General features: G+C 48.2%; 8 protein-coding genes across 10 annotated transcripts; 5 read left to right on the plus strand and 3 right to left on the minus strand.

Annotated features, from left to right (window-relative positions):
* The first annotated feature begins 90 nt into the window (after window positions 1–90).
* On the plus strand, window positions 91–2825 carry LOC121597284 (SWI/SNF-related matrix-associated actin-dependent regulator of chromatin subfamily A-like protein 1). The gene is made up of 5 exons (XM_041922930.1): window positions 91–793; window positions 855–1881; window positions 1953–2103; window positions 2171–2302; window positions 2367–2825. Exons 1-5 carry the CDS (start codon window positions 349–351, stop codon window positions 2772–2774), a joined length of 2163 nt encoding a protein of 720 aa, XP_041778864.1. The 5' UTR covers window positions 91–348; the 3' UTR covers window positions 2775–2825.
* LOC121597285 (U3 small nucleolar RNA-associated protein 6 homolog) lies at window positions 2802–4826 on the minus strand. Its single transcript, XM_041922931.1, has one exon. The coding sequence runs from the start codon at window positions 4668–4670 to the stop codon at window positions 2850–2852; it is 1821 nt and encodes a 606-aa protein (XP_041778865.1). The 5' UTR covers window positions 4671–4826; the 3' UTR covers window positions 2802–2849.
* A 45-nt stretch (window positions 4827–4871) lies between these two features.
* LOC121597292 (N-alpha-acetyltransferase 40) lies at window positions 4872–5747 on the plus strand. The gene has a single exon (XM_041922939.1). It carries the CDS (start codon window positions 5015–5017, stop codon window positions 5645–5647), a length of 633 nt encoding a protein of 210 aa, XP_041778873.1. The 5' UTR covers window positions 4872–5014; the 3' UTR covers window positions 5648–5747.
* Window positions 5745–14187, minus strand: LOC121597288 (zinc finger protein 429-like). Its single transcript, XM_041922936.1, has 3 exons — window positions 14114–14187; window positions 6965–7098; window positions 5745–6897 (listed from the first exon to the last, which is right to left on the minus strand). Exons 2-3 carry the CDS (start codon window positions 6971–6973, stop codon window positions 5776–5778), a joined length of 1131 nt encoding a protein of 376 aa, XP_041778870.1. The 5' UTR covers window positions 6974–7098; window positions 14114–14187; the 3' UTR covers window positions 5745–5775.
* LOC121597287 (zinc finger protein 33B-like) lies at window positions 7109–8894 on the plus strand. Its single transcript, XM_041922935.1, has 3 exons — window positions 7109–7319; window positions 7382–8734; window positions 8803–8894. The coding sequence occupies exons 1-2, from the start codon at window positions 7194–7196 to the stop codon at window positions 8717–8719; spliced, it is 1464 nt and encodes a 487-aa protein (XP_041778869.1). The 5' UTR covers window positions 7109–7193; the 3' UTR covers window positions 8720–8734; window positions 8803–8894.
* On the plus strand, window positions 8769–9919 carry LOC121597291 (putative RNA polymerase II subunit B1 CTD phosphatase Rpap2). Its single transcript, XM_041922938.1, has 3 exons — window positions 8769–9042; window positions 9129–9341; window positions 9409–9919. Exons 1-3 carry the CDS (start codon window positions 8783–8785, stop codon window positions 9836–9838), a joined length of 903 nt encoding a protein of 300 aa, XP_041778872.1. The 5' UTR covers window positions 8769–8782; the 3' UTR covers window positions 9839–9919.
* LOC121597294 lies at window positions 9982–14642 on the plus strand. The gene is made up of 5 exons (XM_041922942.1): window positions 9982–10067; window positions 11537–12207; window positions 13064–13555; window positions 13628–13946; window positions 14141–14642. Exons 2-5 carry the CDS (start codon window positions 12111–12113, stop codon window positions 14406–14408), a joined length of 1176 nt encoding a protein of 391 aa, XP_041778876.1. The 5' UTR covers window positions 9982–10067; window positions 11537–12110; the 3' UTR covers window positions 14409–14642.
* A 315-nt stretch (window positions 14643–14957) lies between these two features.
* On the minus strand, window positions 14958–22899 carry LOC121597286 (RNA-binding protein 39). 3 transcript variants are annotated; one of them, XM_041922933.1, is made up of 6 exons: window positions 22569–22899; window positions 21805–21874; window positions 21140–21374; window positions 18489–18577; window positions 17464–18403; window positions 14958–16426 (listed from the first exon to the last, which is right to left on the minus strand). In XM_041922933.1, the coding sequence occupies exons 3-6, from the start codon at window positions 21230–21232 to the stop codon at window positions 15794–15796; spliced, it is 1755 nt and encodes a 584-aa protein (XP_041778867.1). In that variant the 5' UTR covers window positions 21233–21374; window positions 21805–21874; window positions 22569–22899; the 3' UTR covers window positions 14958–15793. The 3 variants fall into 3 exon arrangements, with proteins under 3 accessions (XP_041778867.1, XP_041778868.1, XP_041778866.1); XM_041922934.1 differs by lacking the exon at window positions 21805–21874; XM_041922932.1 differs by lacking the exons at window positions 21140–21374; window positions 21805–21874.
* Window positions 22900–23985: the final 1086 nt, after the last annotated feature.

Genomic DNA, 23985 nt, shown 5'->3' on the forward strand with positions numbered 1-23985 from the left:
TGTCAAATCGATGTGTGACAGATGGGCCATGCAGCAAAAATATAAAAAAATGTTCCTGTATTTACATGAACTTTTGTGAAATTTCGTCAAAAGTATTTTAAAACATGGGCAAAATCTTGAGTAAACTCCATTGATGGAGTTGTTTCTAACATTCACAACTATCATATAATAATTTACATTAATTCCAGTTTAAAAACTCATTCACCACATGCCCATGCAGCAACAAAGGTTTCATCAACTTCAATTTGCGCGGCAATCACAATTGTTGTGTATGTTGTTTAGCAATGTTCGTATTCGTTACCGTGTGATCAGTTCTCTGTTTTTGGCCACTTATATTATGTCCTGAAAATGTCCTGCACATCCGAGGAAATTGCCGAAAAGCGTCGAATGGCCATAGAACGGTTGAATGCACGCAAAAAGTGTCTGGAAAGCCAAACCAACAGCAGTGGCGGCGGTAAAGCAGCCACCGAACGAAGCAATGTCCTGCCGGCACAAGCAGCAGCAGCAGGAGCGAACAACAAAACTCCGCTCACTATCAGTACATTTTACGGTGGCAATCAATCATCGTTTGGCAAATCGAGCTCATCGTTCCAGGCTAAGCGTGGCCCACCGGCGCTACCGTACGCCAAACCGGCACAGAAAAACTCGACACCCTCCAAGGTGGCACCGGTCTTCGTTCGGACGGTTACCTGTGCCTGTTCGATCGTGTCCGACACACGGTTCGTCGTCGAAACGAATGGGTTCAACGAGCAGATGATCGACATTTTCAAGCAAATTCCTTCAAAAAGTTACGGTAAAACACAAGTACGAAGAGTCATTATTTCATTCCACTAAACCTTCCACTTCCTTTGCAGAACCAAACTCGAAAAAGTGGACGTTCGAGATGAAGGATTATAGCCTGCTGCAGGAACGCATTGCTACCCTCAACCCGCACGTAGTGCTCGGTGGCATTCCCAAGTTTGTGATGCAAGAGTTTGCCAGTGGTCCGAAGCCAAAACCCAGCAGAATATGTTTGAATGCAATCGAACCATCCCTGGTGGAAAGCTTGCTTGGTTTCCAGAAGGAAGGAGTCGCATTCGCCATCGACAAGGGCGGACGGGCGCTGATTGCCGATGAGATGGGGCTGGGCAAAACGTACCAAGCGATCGCGGTCGCCGATTTCTACCAGCAAGATTGGCCACTGCTCGTCTGCACCACGGCCTCGACGCGCGACAGCTGGGCGCACAAGATCCGCCAGCTGTTGCCGCACATTCCCGTGCACAGTATCGCTGCGCTGAACAGTGGCCAGGATTACATTGGCGAGTGTCGCGTGCTCATCGCGAGCTACTCGATGATGGAACGGTGCGGCGAGAAGCTGCTCGATCGTGGCTTCGGTATGCTGATCTTTGACGAATCGCACACGCTGAAAAACTTTAAAGCGAAATGTACCACCGTCGCGATGGCGCTGGCCAAAAGGGCACGGCGCGTTGTGTTGCTGTCCGGGACGCCGGCCCTATCGCGGCCGGTGGAACTGTTCACCCAACTGCAGATGTTGGATGGGAAGTTTTGTAGCTTCAAGGAGTACAGTACGCGGTACTGTGCCGGCAAGCAGAGCAACTTTGGCTGGGATGCAACGGGGCAGTCGAATTTGGCTGAGCTGAATCTGCTTCTGGCGCGCAAGTTTATGATCCGCCGGACGAAGGACGAGGTCATGTCGGAGCTGACGGAGAAGAACCGGGAGACGGTTGTGCTCGATCCGTCCTATCTGTGGACGAACGAGGAGGTGGAGGGTAATATGAGCTCGTATGCGGCGGATTACAGCACCAGCAAGGGACGGCAGCGGGAGGAAGCGTTGATTAAATACTACAGCGTAACGGCGGAAGCGAAAGCACCCGCCGTATGGTAAGAATTAAAGGTTTTTATCGGCGTTGGACTTTTTAAGTATGCATTTTATTCTTTTGTTTCCCCAATAGTGCCTATCTGAAGGAAGTTGTAAAGGAGAATAAGAAGTTTATCGTGTTTGCACACCATCACGTCATGCTCGATGCCATCGAGAAGAGTTTATCGAAGCAGAAGGTTGACTTTATTCGTATCGATGGCTCAACGCGATCGGATCTACGTGGAGTAAGTTGGAGCGTAGCAAAGAAAAGATACAAAACCCCTCTATTAACCCTCTTTTCAACCTTTCCAGGCATTGGTGGAAAGATTCCAATCGAAAGCAACCTGCCGCGCCGCTGTCCTCTCACTGAAAGCGTGTAATGCGGGCATTACACTTACCGCGGCTCATTTGGTGCTGTTTGCCGAGCTCGATTGGAACCCAAGTGTAGGTGACACCCATTTCCCCGTTTTTTTTCCAAACGTTCTTAATCACCATCTTCCACCTCCAGACCCTAGCACAGGCCGAAAGCCGCGCCCACCGTATCGGCCAAGCGGATAACGTCACCGTGCGCTACCTTCTCGCGAAGAAAACGGCCGACGACATCATCTGGACGATGTTGCAGCGCAAGCAGGAAACGCTCAGCCGCGTTGGCCTGTGCAATGAGGATTTCTCCGACGCATCCAGCGTGCAGGCGCCCTGCAATGCAGGGAATATAGAACCGTTCCTTAACAAATCCCTCTCACCCGGTGGTGGACCGAGAAAAGGCACACTAGATGGGTTTGTGCAGCGTTCTAGCCCCGCTGTCCCGCCGAAGCCACAGCCGACAAGCAGTACAAACACAAAAGAAAACGCCTGCTTCGATAACTTTCTCAGCCCGGACGATGATGATGATGATTTGGCAGGATTGGAATTGTAAGATAAAGAAGGGGGGAAAAAGAAGAGCCGTACAAATTGTTTGTTACAGAAACCATTGCCTGTACGCTTTATTTACTCAATAACGAACGATGTACGGGTTGCGAATAAGCTCGTACTCCGCCATGAAGGTCGCGAACGAATCCTCGTCCAGCGCGCCCTTTGCCCGCTCGTACAGTGACTGCATGTGCTTCGGCTGCCCGTGATCCCGCTCGAACTGCACGTACTGCAGCCATACGGTGGCATCTTGCTTGCCATAGAAAAGTGTCATGTACTCGTAACACTTGCGCCACTCGCTAACTTCGGGCGGCGTTTGGGACGCTTCCAAGCTTGCCATCTTCGTGTGCAGCTCGAGCGGGGTGGTGTAGTTCCTGACCAGCCGCTGGTACTCGCTCCGCACCCTGGCCAGATTATCGCCGGCCGACGCCATCAGGTAGTCGAGGTACAGTGGCTGATAGTGGTTCGAAATTTCCGGCTCCTGATCGATGGCCCGTCGAAACAGCTGCTCCAGTGTGCCCTGCAAAGCGGGCCGCTCGCTGTAGTATTGAAACATTTGCTTCCACAGCACCAGCCGACTGACACGTTCGGGCAATGTGTTGAGGGCTTTGCGGAACGTGTCCTCCAGCTCGTCTGCGCCCACTTCCTGCAGGATTTGATAGCGCAGATAAGCCGACCAAACGTCGACCGAGGCGGGATACTGTTCCAGCCCTTTGTTGATCACTTTCATGACCAGCTCCTCGTTGGGGTTGCTGTTGTGCAGCAGCAGCTTCAAGTACTGCAGCAGCTTATCCTCCTCGAGCAGATCGTCGACGAGCGCCCGCTTGAACGCACCGGCAAGCGCTTTCCGCTTCGCTTTCTCATCGTGCTCCGACTCATCGACGGAGTTCAGCTGCAGCATCGTTTCAATGCAAAGACTGTGCATTTTCTTCGTCGGCAACCGTTCGACAGCTTCCTTATACACGGCGAGACACTTTGCCAGCCGTTCGTGCGGTTTCGTTTGCTCTGCTTCCTTCTTTACGAACGCATCTCCCTCGAGCTCAAGCTTCGCCAGCAGATGCCACATGGCTTCCTGGTCCGTGAGCGTTTCGCGCATTTCCGCTACCGCTTGTCTTGCCAGCGTATTTGACAGCGGGCAGTGCTCTTTCAGCTCCGTTAGCAATTGTTCGTAAAACCGCATATCCTTCTGCTCAAAGTTCCTGTACACCACCTGTGCCGTTTTGAGCGCTTTCTCCAGTTCCAGCTCTTGCGGTTGGTCCAGCGGTGGATCGTTCCCTTTACCCTTCACCACCAGTCCTTGCTTGCTTTCGCGTGCTTTTTCCACCACTTTCTTGCCCTCCTCCAGCTGGATCCCGATGAAGCCAATCGCCAGCTCGCGGCACTCCGGATGGCGCTGCAGACCGCGCAGCGTGTAGTGCTTGGCCCGGGCCGGATTGTTCGCCTGCCGGTACTCCCACTCGATCGCGCACAGCCACGCCTTCGGTTTGTCGCCGTGGTAGCCCAGCATTTGGTCGAGCACGCGCGACCCTTCGGCGAAGAACCGGCGCATCTGGCAGTACTGCAGGAAGTGGGTCCAGACGCGATACTCGGCCGCGAACCGGGCCATCGCCCGCTTGTACAGCACCCGCACCCGCCGGTGGATGCTCTGCTCCAGGCTGGTCCATTCCGCGCTGATGTGTAGCTTTTGGCGGCGCTGCAGCAGCAGATGAAACACGTTGCACTCGTACGCGATGTAGTTGATAAAGTCGGACAAACGCTTCGTGCGCCGCTCGATCTTGAAATCGTGATAGTGGCGCTTGTTTTTGATGCTTTGGATCTCTGCGTCGGTGAACAGGTTCAGGTGCTTCATGCACTCGTACTCGCGGATCGCCTGCTCGCGGCGCAACTCGACTAGCTCGCTCATTGTTGCGTGTGTGGGGGGACTTTATCTTCAAGAAAGAAGAAACACGGTTTTTGGCCACGGGAAAATAAGCAAATTCTGTCGAAACACTTCCCCCGCGCAAGCTGGCCGATCCACGCACGTGCTTGTTTGTGTTGTTTTTGTTGTGTGAAGAACTGTCATTTCTGTTCAGGGTGGAAAGTTGACATTTGTCAGACGGTTGACGGGCTCGCTGTCATGTAGCCGAAGCGATGCTGGAATGCGCGCGTTTTGATCTGTTTTTAAAAAGCTTTCCGCAGCAGCGTCGTGTTTTGCACTCAAATCCTATTTAAATTTTACCTAAACAAGGCAAATACGACCGATCCACAATGTCCGTCACCGAAACCGTGTCCCGAAATCAGGCAACCTCCCAGCAAAAGTGTCTGCAGGTGGCCAACCAGCAAACAAACCCGCTGGCAGAGTTTCCCGAATACTTGTCCTACAAATACACCGACAGCGATGGCAAGGAGCTGCAATTGAAGCTACAGTGTAAGCGCAAGGCCGACATGGACCCGAAGCTGCTCAAGTGGGCCTTCAAGCTGGCGGAACGCAACGTGGGCCCACAGTACCGGGCGTGCAGTTTGGGCTGGCAGCCGAAGATCAAGCAGGCGGATCTGAACAAAGCCTGGGCACGGTATCTGGTTGCGACGGATGTGGCCACCCGCAAGCCGGCCGCGTACACGATGTTCCGTTTCGATCTGGACTACGGCCGTAGCGTGCTGTACTGCTACGAGCTGCAGGTGGAGGCGGACTTCCAGCGCAAAGGGCTGGGCGCATTCATGATGAAAGCGTTGGAGCAGATGGCACGACACTTCTGCATGGAGCGGGTGGTGCTGACGGTGCTGAAGAACAACGAGGACGGGATGCGGTTCTACCGGCGGCTCGGGTACGACGTGGACGAGATGTCGCCGGACAAGGAGGAAGATGCGGCGTATGAAATAATGAGCAAAGCAATGGTTTGAAATTGCACTGAACTGATCTTAATTTTTGAGCATAAGGTGGTGGAAGAAAAAACAAGACGCGAATCAACAAGCAAATACAAGACTGTACGATAGTGGCTATAGAGAAGCTAAATGCAATTGTATTCTCTTTAACATTCATTTCCTGCCAAAGGAACTGTCTCCTCATGGTCACCGCTCGTGACGGGTTCTTTAATCGGATCCAACAACTCCTTCCCGTCCGTCTTCGGATGAAAGCGTTTCATGTGCGTAAGGCAGTTGTGATACCAACGACAGCGTTTCCCACAGTAAGGACACCGGTACGAATGTTTCTGCGCCTCATGCAGCATGGTCTGATGCCTTTTCAGCGTAGCGCGACGACTGAACGATTCCCCGCAGGCCTCGCAACTGAACGGCAACTCGGTTTGCGCGTGCAGCACGGTGTGGCTGTTGAGCGACTGTTTGGTGGAGAACGTTTTGTCGCAAACGTCGCACCGGAACTCTTTAAACCCGAGATGCGATACCATGTGCTGGGCAAGGTGTGCCTTCTTCAGGAATGCTGCCTTGCACACCTCACACTCATGCCGTCGCTGGGGCGTTTTACCCTTCAGATGTTCGGTCCGGCGACTGGGGATTACTTTCTGCACTATCTCACTTTCCTCCTGCTCCGTGTCCAGTGCTGACGATTGCGAACCTTCCTCTTGGGACGCTTCATCACTGTCCTCTGACCCGTCGGGCGCGTCGTTCGCTATGTTCGGTGTGCGCTTCACACACTGGTCAAATATGACCATCTCGCCGTGCAGTCGGGCCCGGTGATCCCTTAACCGACCGGCCGTTTTGAACGCCGACGGACACTTTTTGCAGTGGAACCGGTTTTCCAACTCCGGATCGTCCGCTGGCGGATGCACCTGTTTGACGTGCGCGTCCAGGTTAACCTTCTGTCGGAACTTCATCGTACAGTGCGAGCAGGGAAAGTTTTTCTCGCGCAAATGAATGAGCATGTGTCGCACAAGGCTGGTGTTCTGCGTGAACGAGTGGGAACATTTTTCGCACAGGTACGGCTTATGCTTCGTGTGGACCGATTCGTGCCGACGAAGGCCACTCCTATCGGCAAACATTTTGCCACATTCGGGACATGCAATCGTCAGATGGCTGGGATTTTCATCAGAATCCGAATTTTCATCCTCATCCTCGGTTGCTTTGTTTGCTGGAGTCGCCGGTGGTTCCAGCACTTGGTTGTCGCTCGCACTCGCTGCACAGCCATTTGCCGATGACTGAAACAATGTAGAAGACAGTTTATTGAAGCGCTAAATTAATAGTTTTCTTTACACAATACTTTACCTTCCGCATTTCGATGGAATGTTCATTGAAAACTAATTTTCTTTCTTACGAAATCCAACGCGTCTGCCACCAAAAGTTCCCCGAAATGTTGTTTTTGTTTGAACTGTTTCAAATGTCAGAATCAACTGTCAAATCTAACGGGCATCCGTCAAAATATGTAAACAAACAATTGCTCAAAAATCAATTTCTTCAGGAAAAATCAGATTAGAAATGTGTCTGCAGCAGTAAAATGCAGTGTAGAGTGTGTTTGAAACAGGACACAAGCGATGAGGACGGACAAACGGCGTCACTTTTCCAATCGTACATAAATGGCTTAACAATCGGCGAGTTGCTGAACGATTTGTTCGGTGTACAGGTTCGTTAGCAGCATCGGCTGGAAACGTTATATTGCCAACTGAAATTGCTTTTCATTTGTAGATAGCAGAAGATGATCCGTTTCCACAGAGCATCTGCGCAAGATGCCACATCGAGCTGCAAATGGTGTCGATGTTTCGGGACCGACTGCTAACCTCGGACAGCGCCCTGCGCACATCGGCCCAGCTACACAGCGATGGGACCCTGTGTGCAGAACCGTATGTCGAGGAATCAATCGCATCGTGCACAGCAACGACTAGTACGAGAGAATCGTTGGAACAAGATCCTACCACGATCGATCGGCTAGCGGCCTGTCTATGTAGCGATTGCGGGAAGCAGATCGACGACACGGAACCGACGTATCTGTTTCAGCAGAGCGGCTGTCCTTCGGGTACGAACACGGGTAGAGCGATGTGTCAAGCATGCTACCAGCGATTAAACGACCTGGAATGTAATACTGCTGAGCAAGAAGAACCTTCACTCGTCATCGATCTACTGCCCCTGGAGGCATCGAATCTTCGTTTCTGCTGCGTTACACACTGCTCTCAAAGTTTTACCGACGAACCAGCGCTGATAAAACACGCGCAGGAAATGCACGCAATTAAGCTACGAAAAAATCGTGAAAATCAAGAGCCAGGAAGACCGTTCAAGTGCCACGTGTGCTTTCGAGCGTTTGGGTCGTCGAAGAATTTGCGCGTTCATCAGCTGGTTCGCTCGAACGTGCACATTCGCAATTTCGCGTGCAAGCTGTGCTGCTTTCGGGCCGGCAGCTCAGCAGCACTGACGATCCACGAGCGTACCCACACCGGCGAACGTCCGTTTGCGTGCGAGCTGTGCGAAAAGCGCTTCTACTCGGAGGCAAATCTAAAGTCCCATCAAATCTGCCACCGTGACGAGCAGCCGTTCGAATGTTGCTACTGTGCGAAGCGGTTTGCGCGGAAGCGAAACATGAAGGAGCATCTGCAGCTGTGCCACTCGGAGGAGAAACCGTACCAGTGTGGTGAGTGTAGTGCCCGGTTTAAAACGGGCCAGCACTTACGGTTGCATCAACGGTTGCACACGGGCGAGAAACCGTACGCTTGTAGCTTGTGTTCGAAACGATTCTATCACATTTCCGACCGAAAGCGGCACGAGTTGTCGCACGTGGGAGCGAAACCGTTTAGCTGCGGGGTTTGTGGCGCATCGTATACGCGCAAGCACGCACTGTCGATGCACGAGCGGACGCATACGGGCGAGCAGCCGTTCGGTTGCGCCGACTGTGGGAGACGGTTTACGCAAGCTGTTTTGCTGAAGAGGCATGTAGCGCGTTGTGGTAATGGTGGACATTCTTTGGCGAGCAAGCAGCAGGGCGGTTTGTCTAGTGAAGAGGATCAATCGCAGAAAATAGAAATTAAAACGTAAAAACGCAAACGAAATGTAAGTTTATGTTAAAAGATTAACGGCATTCCCGTGATATTCAAATGCATGTCTTGGAACTGTCATAGCTTTTTCACCGGGCAATCGCAATCAACTGTCAAACGGTGGGTTTGTTTACATCCCATTTGCAACCCAAAAAAAAGGAAAGCGTACAGTCAACAAACTGCAAAACCGAAAGCAAATCGGCCTCGAAATCAAGTTAAAATGTGGAATGAAGATTTGAATGTTTTCACGAAAGACCAAACACCCAAGCAGCCGGCAACAAAGGTAAATCGAGCGAAGTTACCGAAACGGGCGCGGAATTTTAGGTAAGAGACACCTCTGCGCGTCGGTTTAGCCGAGGTGTAGCCGATTATTTTCACTTCGCTCTCGTATCCATTATGCATTTTTCTAGCAAGGAACAGCTTCAGAAAGCTCTGCGCAAGAAAAAGGAATGCAACGACAAGGCACAGCGTGTGGTGGAAACGCTCATCGAGCCGGGACGCACGGAGGATGAGCTGCTCACACTGCTGAAGGACATCAACCAATGCCACATGGAGGACATTGTACAGGAGCGGGCGATTGTGAAGATCTGTGGCTATCCGCTGTGTGACAATGAGCTCAAAAAGTAAGCAAATCCTTCGTTTAATGCAATCTTTTTAAAGGTTCTAAACCGTTACACGCCCCCTTTTCAGCATACCGAAGCAGCAGTACGTCATATCGGTGACCCAGAACAAGGTGTTCGACATTACGGAGAGGAAAAACTTTTGCAGCGGCGACTGCTACAAAGCGTCCAACTACATCAAGCAGCAGATGCTGACGAGCCCGCTTTGGCTGCGGGACCAGGAGGACATTCCAAAATTCCGGCTCATTACCGGGCGGCAGCTGGTGTATCGGGAGACGGATGTGAAAAAGCCGCTACAACCCGACGAATTGTTGTTTGGGGAGTTGAAAATTGTAGAAAGAAGGTACGCACCGGAGCAACAGGAAGCAATACTCAGGGAAGCATCGGAAGAGATGGAGCAGGAAACACCGGATACATCTGAGCAACCGGGAACGGCGGTACAGGATGTTGTTGGGATGGAAGAAGAGTTGGGCAGTGTACTGTCCAAGTTACAGATTTAAGCGAAAGGAAATGTATCCGATTGTGATTTAAGCTTAAAGTTTACAAATAAATTTAAAATGACCTGTGTTTGTATGAAATCCATGTGCGTCCGTTTGTGCGGCCACCTTCAGCGAGTGATGACGTCACTTGTCACAACATTGACGTTTCGAAGGTGTGTGTTGTTCGTTTTTGTGTGAGGTGCTGGAAGGTACTAAATTGGCTACGATACGAATAATCACATAAATAAGTGTAAGTACGTAATATTTTAGTATAATTTATGCGAACTTTAACTGCGGAATGCTTGATGATCCTAAAGGTTGTAAGGTTTGAGTGGGGATCTTGTAACTGTGTCGTATTAGATGATTTTGTTTAGGGGATAGGAACTACATGGTGTTGCTGTAATTCCAAGGCTAGTTATCGCCTTACCTCACTTATCAGGTGTTTTAGCGGCAACATTGCATTTTCAAGGTAACCCAAGACTAGCAGGGCTCCTATACAGTGGGGTTGCCGGTAGGGAAATATTATTCCATAAACACAACCCCCTAAAAATATGATCAAATGACAACACAGGGCCACCTCCAACTTTCTTACCAGTACCCAAGTACCAAGTCCTTGAAGACTGAAGTAAACTAATGGACTAATACTCCCAAAGTTGTTTGGATGATGTATGCCGCAGAGAAGCGTTATTGTCCCAATTTCAAGACTCCCCTATGTATCTTAACGATATCAATTTATTTGTTTTGGTGTCTGCCAATGGCCGGTCGACAACGAATGACTACCATAACCACAACTTGACTCTTAGGCCAATTATTTATCCAGTACACGCTACAGATTCGCCGTAGGATTCGGCAAATGGCCCTACAAATCTAAAAATTTGTACAGAAAATGTAGTTGAGGGATGTTTTTGATCTGATTTTCTTGCAAATCTCAAATTTGGCAGTCGCGTTGGCTCTTCCAAAGACCGGATCTGGTTCGATTGCCATCCAAAATGTCCAAAGAATAACAAAGCCTGGTATCCATGGTACCAAAGAATAGTATGATCAAGGGCGCCGTTTATGCAAAGAAGAAGATATAGGCAGATAACATACAATACGCGCATCTGAAGCGTCGAAAACTGAAATTTGAAGCCAGCAGTCGCAACTGTTTGGACTGCGTTTGGTCTACGAGTGCGAAAGTGATGAAAGTACAAGTGTTCACGCAATGGCAAATCACCGAGGACGCTAAATTGAGTTCAATTATTCCTCATTTAACCATAACCGTCCGGCATCCATTTCGCATCTGCTTCAATGGTCCGCGACGAGCGAGCGAACCGGTTCCGGCCCAGAATCACGCACTGATCAGCTGATGAAAAGGGGAACACACGACAATGGCAAACGGCTTTTTTGTGTGCTTTCCTTGGTTTCTTTTCCTCGGGCTCATGCGAAGGACTTTGGACAGTGTCCGGTCGCGTTGGTCGCTTTCTTTGCGGCTAAAGCCCCAAACCCGCCACACCATCGGTGATCAATCAGCTGTCGATCATGTAGGAACGTTGCTATCCACAGTACACCATGTGTGTACGGGGGGACACATTATTTTTAAACCCATCAGAACATCCTTCGCACGTCGGAAAAAGTGGAACGCACTGGAAGGGAACGCGCAACGAATGCTTCAGAAATCTACTCACACGTCTTCACGACTTTTTAGTATTCTCATTTTCTACCCCATCTCTCTCGTTACAGACGCAATAGCCGGTTAACTACTGCTGAAGCTGTGGGATAAAGCTACCGAACCTCCCACCACCACGAGAATACGCCGGACGGGGTAACGACGCACACATCGTACACAGGCGGGCACACATACCGACGGATCCAGATACAGGGCCTGATCAACGGGGCTGATTGGTGCGACGGCGCGGTGCGGTGCGAGACGGGGACATTTCTACTCATAAAGACGCATAGCTCTCGCGCAACCGCAATTTGCAAATGTACGCGGTTCAGTCGTGCACGTTCCTCTGCCACAGTTTCAGTCACAGTTGAGCATTGTCCGGGTCTTGTCCGTACCAATCGCGGGTGTGTTAGAGAGCCAAGTCGTACGGTAAAAGGGAATTTAGAGAGTTAATTGTTTGGTTAGCGAGTTCAGTTTGTTTTTGGTTTGGTTCAGCGTAAAGCGTACGTGCTTCTTGTTCGGCATTCGGCACCAGTTTGTAGTTCAAGGCCAAGGGTAAAACATCAAACTCTAATCTCCACGGTAACAGGGCAAGGTTGTGCGTGTGTTTATAGATTTTTTGGTTGTAGCAGTAGCGGAGAAGGCACAATGGCGCAGCAAGTGCAGCACGTATTCAAGGCCACACTGGCCAAAACGACGGGCCAAAGGGCGATGTCTACCGGTATCATCGGCGCGTTGGATGGTGGTGAGTAAAAATGATGATGCTTTTCGCTCTCGATATAAATAAGTTCTGTTCGCCCTGCAACGCGTTCGAAACCCCCCGTTAGCAGCACACATAAAAACCGGTTTGCACGGATGCATCGGAAACATATCCGGATTGCATGCAGCGGCAATCGTTGCCTTTATGTTCACGAACACAGTGCGGAAATTGTCCAGTGTATGGTGCATATTTTAATGTTGAAGCAGACAAGGAAATTGCAAAAAAAAAAACAAAGAATTATATTTTCGCATTCTTTGCACAAGTTTACGAGGAATAATTTAAGCGATCTTGCTTTTCCATCAGATTTGTTGGAGGAGTTTTGTTGTAAATTTAAACGTAAAAAAGACGCATAAGATGTCATCCATGTATTGGTTTTATCATTTTAAATTAAAGCAAGTCATAAAAGTGTTTGTTTACTTTCATACACAACGACGAATCATCCTCCTGGAACGTTCCCACTCTCCACCGCAATAATGAACGTTATTTATCGACAAAGCAGTTAATATAAACCCACAACTGGTCTGGGCCGTACACCGTATTTTGCTACGTGACCAATGCATCGCCGTACAATGTTGCAATGCTTCGCATTTCTACTTCTGTACCGGTTTGATCCGGTTACTGTTGTGCTAGAAGAAACACGTCCCCTGCTGGAACGCAAATAGCCCTTCCCTTATGACCATTTTATGCAAATTTTGCATTGTTGATGAAACGATGACGATTGAAGTGTAAATATATACACTAACACCCGGTTTTTAAGTCGTAGTGAAAACTGATCCTACATCCCATTTAAAATAGAATGAAACTTAATTCCCATTTACCATCTGTCTCTTTCTTTCTGTAGGTTCGGCGGCGAAGAAGACCGCAACACAATCGTCCGGTCTGCACATGTCCGTGCAGCGCAGCTATCCGCTGGCGGCCGCACTTCCACTTCCCCCGAACATCGATGCGTCGGAAACGAGACGCTTTTCGCCGTTGCGCTCGCGCGACATTAATGCGACGGCGCTGCTGACGCACCAATCGTACGCACCGAACGCCGGGCTGATCGACGTAACGGTGGACATGAGCAATGGCGGCCAGCAGGGTATGGTCGATCCGCACGTCGAGTCGTACGACTGTACCGGCGCGGTCAGCCTGAACTCGTCAATGCAAAGCAACGTGCCGAGCCCGTTCGGCGGCATGCACAAGTTTACGCATCTGAACATGCCGGGCGGTGCCTGGGCGCAGGAGAGCAAGTTCCTGTCGCACGAGCTGAACTCGTCGCACTACACCAACCTGCGGCAGGAGGTGCGCTCCGACTGGAGCAGCTACGAGGACCGTCCGATCAAGACGGAAGGTACGCAGCAGCAGCTGGTAGCGGGTGGTTTGTTGGCACGCTCGCGCTCATGGCCGGGGGGTGTGCAGTTAGGGTCGGGGGGATCGGTGAATTCGTTTTCCAGCGTTGGTAGTAGTAGTGGTACGTTCGGTACGGGCCGTCGGGCCTTTTCGCTAAGCTCGTCACACCTATTGGCAGTTTCGTTTGCACGCTCTAACAAAGCTTCTGCTAGTGGCAGCGCAGGGGAGCAAAGTTCAGAGGGCAAGGGTGTGGCTAATGAGGAACAGGTTGTCCCCGTCTCGCGCAAAGATCGGCTAAAGAAGGCGATCAAGGAGTACGGCTCCACCGTGCTCGTGTTCCATGTCAGCATTAGTCTGGCGTCGTTGGGCACCTGCTATCTGCTGGTATCGAGGTTTGTACACTCCTACCGAGCTGTTCCGTTCGTCCGACGTTCGCGTAGAAGATGCTTGCTGTTCCTTTTGTTTAACAATGTCCTCCTAATGTCCTTTTTCTCACATTTTAAAAACGAATGTTTTAATGATTATTTTCATCTATTTTACTATTTTTTCTGCTACTCACCGGTACTTTGTCTGCCACCCCATGCAGCGGAATAGATATGGTGTCGCTGTTGGAACGCATGGGCTGGGGCGATTCGGCGCTGGCCAGCAAGGCGGGTGCCGGCGCCGGCACGTTCGTCATCGCTTACGCCATCCACAAGGTGTTTGCGCCGGTGCGCATCAGCATCACGCTCGGTGCGACACCGCTCATCGTGCGCTACCTTCGCCGGAAGGGCATCCTGAAGCCACCAGCATCGTCGGCGCCAGCCGGCAGCTCGTCGTCCCCAGCATCATCGAAGCCGACTGACCAATCTTAGGAATAGGACATTCACCATTAAGCTGTGCTTTGGGCTGTTCGAGAGCGCTTAGCGGAGGCGGAGAGAGTGAGAGTTTGAGAATGGGATAGAGAGTGTATATTTTTCTATTTGAAAAACATTTGCAATCATTCATTCATCATTCATCATGCAATCATTGCAGCATTCAGCAATAATAAAAAAGCTATCATAGCAGTAGGTGCCGTACCAACGAGCAAAGGTGCTGGTTTAATTATACACGAGAGAGAGAGAGCGTTTCTTTTTTCGGAATTATTCAATTGTTGAAATAAGATCCGCACTCAGTTTAACGTTTCATCTTTCATTTGTCTTTCATATCTTGCCTGATACACACATAATGCTCTTAATGTCGCTACATATACCTTACGCTGCTCAGTAGTATGTAGTAGTAACCATAAAAACCTTAATTGTTAAAGTCGATCTTAATCATATTTCCGATGACACCCTTTGTTTTGTAATGCTATTAATTTCCCACATTTTGGTCTTACATTGCTATTGCTGTACTAGAGGTTTTCTCTTGTTTTGTTTTTGTTGTTGTCATCGAAATCTTGCCCTCTCCCGCCAATGTTAACTGGAAAATGTCTGACTAATCGATTTCGAAATAATGCACATACTAAAAGCGAATAAAATAAACTGAATTGTATGGTTTATCCCAACGAGTGTGAAAGCATTTTTAAATCAAACACTCATTACTTTATCTTAAAAGTAAATCATGTACAGTGTGACATTTTCCCCAACATTCCAAAACTTTTCCAAAAAAGGAGAAATAGTAAGAATTTACCTTTCTTGCCCCTCGTTAACATTCAGTTTTGCAGTAACCTGTTTCCTCCTACATCAAAGCCCCAGCAGCCATGTAGGATACGAGATCTTCGTCACTGCTTTTTGTTTGTTGTGTGTGTGTGCGTGTTCGTAAAATGGGCTTCTCCTTCCGCTTAATATCACATATTTGTCGGGGGGAAACAGAAAGCTATATAAATTGCTCATTTTTTCCTTAATCTTTACATCGTCCTTTGTCCCCCTCCACCGCGGTATTGGTTCCAATCTACAGCTGTTCTTTCGTCGAATCGTTTTGTTCCAATCGACGGCTTCCAAACAATCCTGATCGCTAGGTTTGGGATTTACTAAAGGAAAAATACGGCTTGTACTAGGTAGTAGTGTTCTAGCTGACCAGAAGAGGCTCACACAACACAGCACAGTGCCGCGCTGCTAGATTGTTCTCTCTTTGTTTAGTGTGAAAGGGTCCAGGTAACACTAGAAATGAGAACTTTACGATTCCCCATTTACGTCGGTACGCACCAAGGACCAGTTGTTACCAGAAGTGTATGTTTGTGTGCAAAAAGAAAAAAAAAAGCTTGCAGCGATTATACCTCTCAACCGGATCGCTTCGGCTGCAGCATGGTAACTGACTGGGCCGCTTCCGGGAACAGGTTGTAATAGTTGATCAGCGGTACGTAGGCCGCCCCGATCACGCGCCCTGCAAACCACCGCCCGTGCAGTGCGTTGACGGCGAGCACGGCCGTCGCGATGCTGGGACACTTGACGTACACGTTGCCCGAGGGCGACTGCTTGTCCACGTACACGTGCTGCACGCCGCCGTGCTTGTTGCACTCCTCTATCACGTCGTCCTGTATCTCCAGATCCCAGTTCGGGTTGGTTTCGGTCGCCGGGTCGAACATGTTCGACAGCAGAAAGCACTGGGTGGCGATCGGGGGCGACTGCATGATCGGTTGCTGCGGTACGGGCTGCGGGGCAGTGGCGAGCAGTGCGTCGGCTGCCGCCCGCGGCACGGCCAGACCGGCCCCCTCGGCTAGCTTGAACATAAGCTGCAGCCGTCCGGTTGCGCCCAGCTCGATGCCACTGCGGTCCATCTCATCCGTGTCCAGCGAGGCGTGCGTAGTTACGTCCAACCGTTCCGTCACGTTGCCCACCTTCATGGGGCGTCCTGCTAGCTCGAATCCATTCAGCTGTTCCAGTGCTTTTTTAGCATCATCGGCATTGTGGAACTGAAAGCAAAAGGAGAAGAAACATGTTTGATTGTTTAAAGCTGTTAACGGGGGTTTTGTTTTAATCTTATTTTGTACGAATTTCTGACTAACTATCTGTACAATCTCGCAATGTAAACGATCGTATTCCACTTAAAGGGTAAGCAATCTAAAAAGTGCAAGATCAACAGCCTTCGCAAGAAGACTGAATTTGATATTGCATACTCTTCCCCTCGATTGCAAACGATTAATCGCAATCAAGTCAAGGAGTATGCTAAAATATAGAAAATATAAATATAAATTTGACTATCTGCGTGTCAACGACCGGTAATAATTTCTTTTCATGATGTTTAGTGTGTGCTTTACATTTTAATGTATGATTTCACAATGAAAACGATTACATTCCATTGCGGGAAAGGAATCTAATATTTGCAAAATCATCAGCTTTCAGATGAAAACTGAATCTTGATATTGCATACTCTTCCCCTCGATGGCAAACGATCAATCGCAATCAAGTCAAGGAGTATGCTAACAAAATAAAAAAAAAATATATGTCCTTTCATAGTCAGAGCGTTTCTTTCGCTGTTTCAAATGAAGCCTTATTTAGTATGTTTTGTATGATCTCACAATGAAAACGATCACATTCCACTTAAACGGTAAGCAATCTAAAAAGTGCAAGATCTTCAGCATTCTTACGAAAACTGAGTGTGATATTGCATACTCTTCCCCTCGATCGCAAACGATGTCATCGCGATCAAGTCAAGGAGTATGCTGGAATAATTATAGCTATTTCAATTGCAGACTTCATGTACCGCCACTAAAGACTGTGTATGTATGTTCTCGATTAATCTCCGAATGAGTCAACTATAATCAAAGTTGAGTAAACATATGTTCTTGTAAAAATAGAGAACAAGCCATCAATTTCATTTAGCACACTTTGGTCCTTTCATTGCAAACCAACAATCGCAATCAAGTCATTCAGTATGCAGTAAAAGATGCATCTCTCGAAATAAAATTACTACGCAACAAACAGAAGAGAAAGTAAACACTATACTTACTGTGATAAATCCGTAGCCCTTCGAGCGTCCCGTGTCGGCATCCATGATGAGCTGGATGTTATCGATCTTGCCGAACGGTTCGAAGATACCATTCAGCATATCCTCCGTGATGTTGAAATGCAGCGAGCCCACGTACAGACGCATCGGGCCGGACGGGTTCTTGGGCGGTGCAACCGGCGGCTGGCTGGCCATACGGTTCTTTTCCGCCTGCGTGTGCTGCACGCTGATCGGTATGCCGAGCAGCTTCTGGCCGGACAGGCCCAACGCTAGTGCGACCGACTCGGGATCCTTAAACTCAATGTAGGCGATGCCCTTGAAGCGCTTCGTTTTGTTGCACGTGATCAGACGGACGTCGCGCACCTTGCCCACGCTCGAGAAGAACTCCTCCAGGTCGCGCGCATGGATGCGCTGGGACAGCTGCATGCAAAAGACGGTACGCGCATCCCGATCCTCCTGGCTCATCTCTTCCAGCGGCGATCGATCACGGTAGTAGCCGGAGCCACCTCGTCCCCTTCCCCGGTAGGGTTTGGGGGACATCGAGCGACGGCCACGGCCCATGCCCCGGCCACCGTCCCTGGAGCGGCTGCGACGGCGATAGTCTCGTTCGCGAGAGCGGCGTCGATGATCAACGCGATCACGAGATCGACGCTTCTCAACCACTATCTCCCGTCGATGGTGATCGCTCTTGCTACGGTCCTTTTCCTTCGAGCGGTCCTTCGAACGGTCGCGGCGCGCTGGTGAACGAGACTTGCTGCGATCCTTGCTGCGACGGCGCTCCTTGTCGCGGGTACGCCCGGGCGAACCGGAGCGATGCTTTTTGGAGCCCTTTTCACCGTCCCGATCGCGCTCACGGTCTCGCTCACGCTCCCGGTCACGGTCGCGCTCACGATCACGGTCCCGCTCACGTTCTCTTTCGCGTTCGCGCGAACGACTGCGGTGGCTGTTGTAAAATAACAAAAAAATTAGTCAACTTTCTTCTCCCTTTAAGGGTTGACATATCGTTTTGTCATTGATTTGCGACTTACCGTGAGGATTTGCTATGGCCATTTTCCTTTGACTTTTTCTCTCCATTCGTTGTGGCGCCATTTTCTACCGGCGAGGCGGCAGCATCATCCTGGTTTTGGGTGAAGAGCAAGCAGCGTCATCGATGGATGGGTTGATGAAGAAAGCAGAGCACACACGCACACACATACAGGGCACGTCGTAAACCGTACCGAGAAGATAAGGTCGTATTCGAGAAAATGAAAATGATGCATACGCGCAATTTGCATTGAACGGTAGAAGGGTTTAAGTTGATTTTGGGGTGGTGGTTTGAGTTGCAGGACCACGCGCAACAACACCCGCGTGATGATTTTTTTCACGCCGTTCGTGAATAGCGCGAATAGAGATGAAGTGTAAAAAAGAAAACAACAAAAAAGAAAAGGGAAAGAGAAGAGAAAACAACAAAATATTGGATTAATTTAGTGCGTTGCATAGATGTGTCGGGTTCGCGCAAATCCCTCCAGCAGGTGCGGGAAATAGTCGCTCTCTCTCTCTTTATCTCAGTGTTGCAGCAATGAAACGGCGCGTGTCACCGCCGCGCACGCACACCCGAAGTCATATGCAAATATAAGAGAAAAACAAATACAACATGGGAAGCAACAGATTGAAGATACGTTCAAGTCTACGAACAGTGCGTTCTCTTAGACTTAGCCCAACTTAGCACCGTGCATCAAACGTGTGTCTTTTGCGCATCTTCACTTCATTGACACGTGGCTGGGGTTCGGTATTCGGTAAACCTACGCAGAAGAAATGAAACGTAAAAAAGTGGTGTTGGAACTCTCCAGCGTGTATGTTCTCCACAATTTTGGCTAAGTGCACACAGATGTCCGCACACAGTACAGGATCGCTTAACCTTATTAATCTCTTCCTCCGCAGACCAGCCACAGCGCGCGGGGGAGAAGAGACGAGTCGGACGGCTCTGCGAAACGGCGGGCCCATGGTTTAGAGGTTTATGAGCGGACACAGGTGTAATGTTGGTTGAATTCTGCAATTACAACACATTGTATTCTGTTATGGGACACACGAACTTACGTTTCAGCATTGTTTCTAAGTGCATTTGATCGCGCGCTTATAGGCAACGGTTTGCGGGAGGCCTATGGTATAGTTATTGCTTTTAAATGGTAAACTCTCCGAAGGCAGACGTGTGACAGTGCCTTCACACTTGCCCCATCTTTCTGTCTCTCTCTCTCTCTCATACGCCAGAAGACATCCGGGCGGGTGGGGGAGTGTTATCAACGCATTAAGAGCAATTAATCTGCAAAAGGAAAATAATGCCTTTAGCGATTGCTCGCGTAGCAAACAAATTCTATCCAAAGCAAATGCTAAGAGCGTGTGTGTCTTCCATTCCGATAGAATTACCAATGACCGTCACTCATACGCAGCTCGGACCATGTGTCATCCTACCGAATGGCATCAACTCAAAGGGATTGATCAATTTAGCCAGCAGCTACTTCACAGCTGGGAGCGACGTATCTGAATTGTTCGACATCTGCAAAGAATCTGTTCAAATATTTGATAGATCACACACACACACAGGGACACACGATAGCAGCATCGTCGATATCGTCACCAGTAACGATGACGAGCAGCCAGCCATGCATCCCTTCGAGAGGGGATGCTGTCGTATGCGCGCCATTACTAGTATGTACAACTGTTGCCCATCACTAGACCGACGATCATCGAAATAATCACGAACCTAGAAAAAAGTCTACAGATTCTAATTAGGTGGAGAGGGAGAGTGAGAGACAATGGAAGTCTCGGCCAGTCGCTCCTCAATTGGCGCCAACCGGATGCATCAGCGCGGTTGGTTGTCTGGATGCCCGTAATACGCCCTCAAATAGCAACCAGTGGACACCTGTAAAGAGAGCACCGAACGAACTACTTCGATATGTTTTGTCCCCTAACATTTCTGCTGTATAAGAGACTACACGTTGCTTCGTGAAAGATTTTTCGAGCCGATGGTGATCCGCTGTGACGACGGTTATCTATTCAAACTTTGCTTGAAACGGACGATCACCTAGAACGAGCAGAGACTAAGGCCAAGGAGAGGGGCACATGTATGCCACACGCATTTGAACGGTATCCAGAGTATTTGCTACTTGGTTTGTTAATACTACACAAATGTCTATACTTTTGCTTCGATATTTTTGAAATGCAGATGGTAATAAGTACAATAGCCACCTCGGGATGATGTAGCTAGTGCGCCTCAAATCCAAGTCAATCAGGAACTGTGGCCAACAGAAGCAAACTTTGGCACGAGAGAGAACTATGTACGAGAGAAAATAAAACCGCGATTAAATATGCACGACGAAACACTTGCCTCGTCGGTATCGTACGCGCACAACCTGGATGAACTTAAACGGTGTTGTGTTTGTTTGTGATCTGTTCGCGAACGACCATCGGCCATCTAGAACAGAGATGGAGGAAATCTAAGAAGGATTGCTACGCATCGACAACGTTCAAAAGCTACACATTAATATTACGGGACGGAGAAGACTTTCTAGTGTTTTTATCTCTAATGCCTGAGGCGAACACCTTGATTGGAGAATATTTTGCGATCCACTATTCGTGCGAATTTCTTCTTTAGCTTACATACATAAATATAATATTATAATAATAGTTAGTGTGTGCGTACTTTTTTATGATAAGCTTTTGCTTCTTCTGCTTGCTTCTCCTTGTAAGCCCTCTTTAGGGAGGACACTTCCTCTATCGTAAGGAACAAGGGCATTTACTGCCGCATACAATGATATCTTGGTGTGTCAATATCGTGACTGATCTTTAATTGTTTAGAGCTTTGTATTTGTATTTGTGCATTTTTGCCTACTTTGATTCCAACCAGCAGACACAGAGCAGCCTTTACAGAGATCAGCCTAGAAAAATAAAGAGAAAGTTCCACTTTAATCACATTTGGTTCCGTGGGTCACTTGCCTGGCGGTCGTTTGGTGTATTATTTTTTAAATAGTTCTTTTTTATGCTACGGATAGTAAACGGAGCCACGAAAGTACAGTTCAAGGGATGTTTGTGATGCTAAAATAAAGAGCTAACGGATAAGGGAATAGACAATAGTGAAGTAGGGGATTGCGAAGAAAATGGGAACAGTAGAAAACGCAAGAAACGTAGGAAAAGGGGATTATTTTTTGTCTTTTTCGTTGCTCTTGATTGCTTAACGCTCGCAAGAATAAAATGATTTGTGGTTCTTTATCCGTTAATCTCTTGAGATGTTGTGGGTGGGAGGGAAAGAGTAGTTTCGTTGCAGTAATAGTATATTTTGCAGTTTTCGTGTATTAATTGGGTATGTACCTTTGTCTTGGAAGCTGAATACACACACTCTCTGTACCAAACTCATACCGGAACCTGACATTAGTATCGTCTATAAAATGCAGAAACGAGGAAAATTCATGTCATTTACCTTTTATCGAATAGATTGTTTTTGATTTTTTTTTTTGCAGATAATGTGAATTGCTTGGTAATGGTTGTTAATAAACATACATAGTTATACGATTATTGCTCTGGTTTCTGTTTTTCTTCTCTCAGTACAGCACTTACATACTACGGAAGATTATTATGTACACAACAGCACAGTTTTGCCACCTTTTTCGTAGCAATACAAAGAGTCTTACATATTATGCTATTTTACAAGTCCAACTTGAGAAACTCTACTTTGACTGCGTATATTGAACCATGAGATGAAAAGGAAAGCGGTACCCTTGAATGGGACAGGGGCGAGAGTAAACATTGCTAGCGTTAACTTCCGGAACACGGCTGACGAGCCTCCGTGGTCGGTTGTCTCTTTCCTTTGCATCAACATATGCAGCAGGCTGCTTCTAGCCTCGAGCAACATTCACAAACACACACACGCGCGCGCACTTATACATCTCCGCACACGCACGTATCAATCTATTGAAACAGCTTTGCAGCGTGTGTGCGTTCTCGAACTTACAACAAAAAAAAAATCTCTGGCCACACGTGTGGAGCACGATTAGCAAGAAACAGGATTCTAAAGAGAATACAATCACACGCACAGCACAAATGTAAGCTCTGCGGGTGGCACCAACGGCACTTACCTCCTTGTTGTAGGGCGCCTCTAGCAGATTCAGCACCTCATTATTGAGCTCGTCATCCGCCGCCATCTTGTCCGAGATGTGGTGCTCTTTCCGTGTTTCGTGATCGTAAAATGTGGTACTTTTCATTCCGCGTACAACTGTTCGGATGAGTGGATGCACTTTAGCTACTGCAGTTGCTGTCGATGCAGGAGATCACTTTCTTCGCAAATGTGGCTTTTTTAGCGCGATTGTGTGACGAAATGGGGAATAAATCGCACGAAAGAATTTCACAGCTGGCTGTTGTGTTAGACTGTCTGGAATCAAGATGGCGTGCACTGTGCGAAGCAAATCTCGCTTTGACATAACCAGCGGGAACGCTTGTGTTGATACATACGGGTTGACTTCTTCGAAGGGAGCGATACACGTTCCGTTTTAAAAAATGACGGTTACGTTGTTGGTCTGTTGTGTGTGATGAGATTTCATATTGAAAATGCTAATTGATCGTGTAAACATACAGTTTTATTCTTTTACAGAGATTATATTAAATTAAATGCAAAAATTACAGTAGATGAAGCGTGTTTGTAAAGATTTATCTTACATGTCGTGTGAAACAAATTGGTTGTAAAGTAAAGAAAATGTTACTGCAGTCAGTAATTGTACAAACCGCTCATTTGGTGTTAAACAGCGCGCTATTGAAGGTGTTGTCTTTGATTGATTCCAGTTAGGAGTGCGTCGACTGCCAATTATGGCCACACCTTTGGGCAATGGTTCAACAAGCGGCAGCATGGTTGAAACGACGAGCAGTACAGCGACGATTGCCACTTTGTAGTTAGATCTTTTATCCATACGATTGACGCGTAGGTGCTGAGAAACGGGTTTGTTGCTACACTACAATTAAAACATGTGCAAAACAAACCCTAAACAATTAGTTCACTAGCGACAAATGAAACATCACTTCACTGCGTCTTACTTACACGTGAGCAGCTATCTAACAGGATGCGCAACAGGCTACTTTTTCTACAAGTGCGCAACAACTAATAAGCATTTTTTTTTTGGAATTATTAATTCACTTTATGTACACAAAAATGTAAGTTTTTATCAACGATAGCTTAAAATAAATTACCCTTAAGTATCTCCTATTTTGAGGCTAACTGCATTTCATTTTCTCAGAGCGTGTAGGTATCGCGAGCGGGTGTGCGCAGCTCGAAGCGTTGGATTGCGCAGCTCGGAATTCCTCTCTCTCTCTCTCTCTCTCTCTCTCTCTCTCTCTCTCTCTCTCTCTCTCTCTCTCTTTTATTTATTTTTGGTTTCGCGTCTATTATTTCGCTACAGTGGGTAGGAATGTCATTTTAGGTACAAATTTATCTGCCACTACATCTATATCTGTAATTTTAAACAAAAAGCTAAAAAGTAAAACAAAAAAAAGGAAAAAAAAAAC

Source organism: Anopheles merus, chromosome 3R, assembly GCF_017562075.2.
Source record: "Anopheles merus strain MAF chromosome 3R, AmerM5.1, whole genome shotgun sequence".
NCBI lineage: Eukaryota > Metazoa > Arthropoda > Insecta > Diptera > Culicidae > Anopheles > Anopheles merus.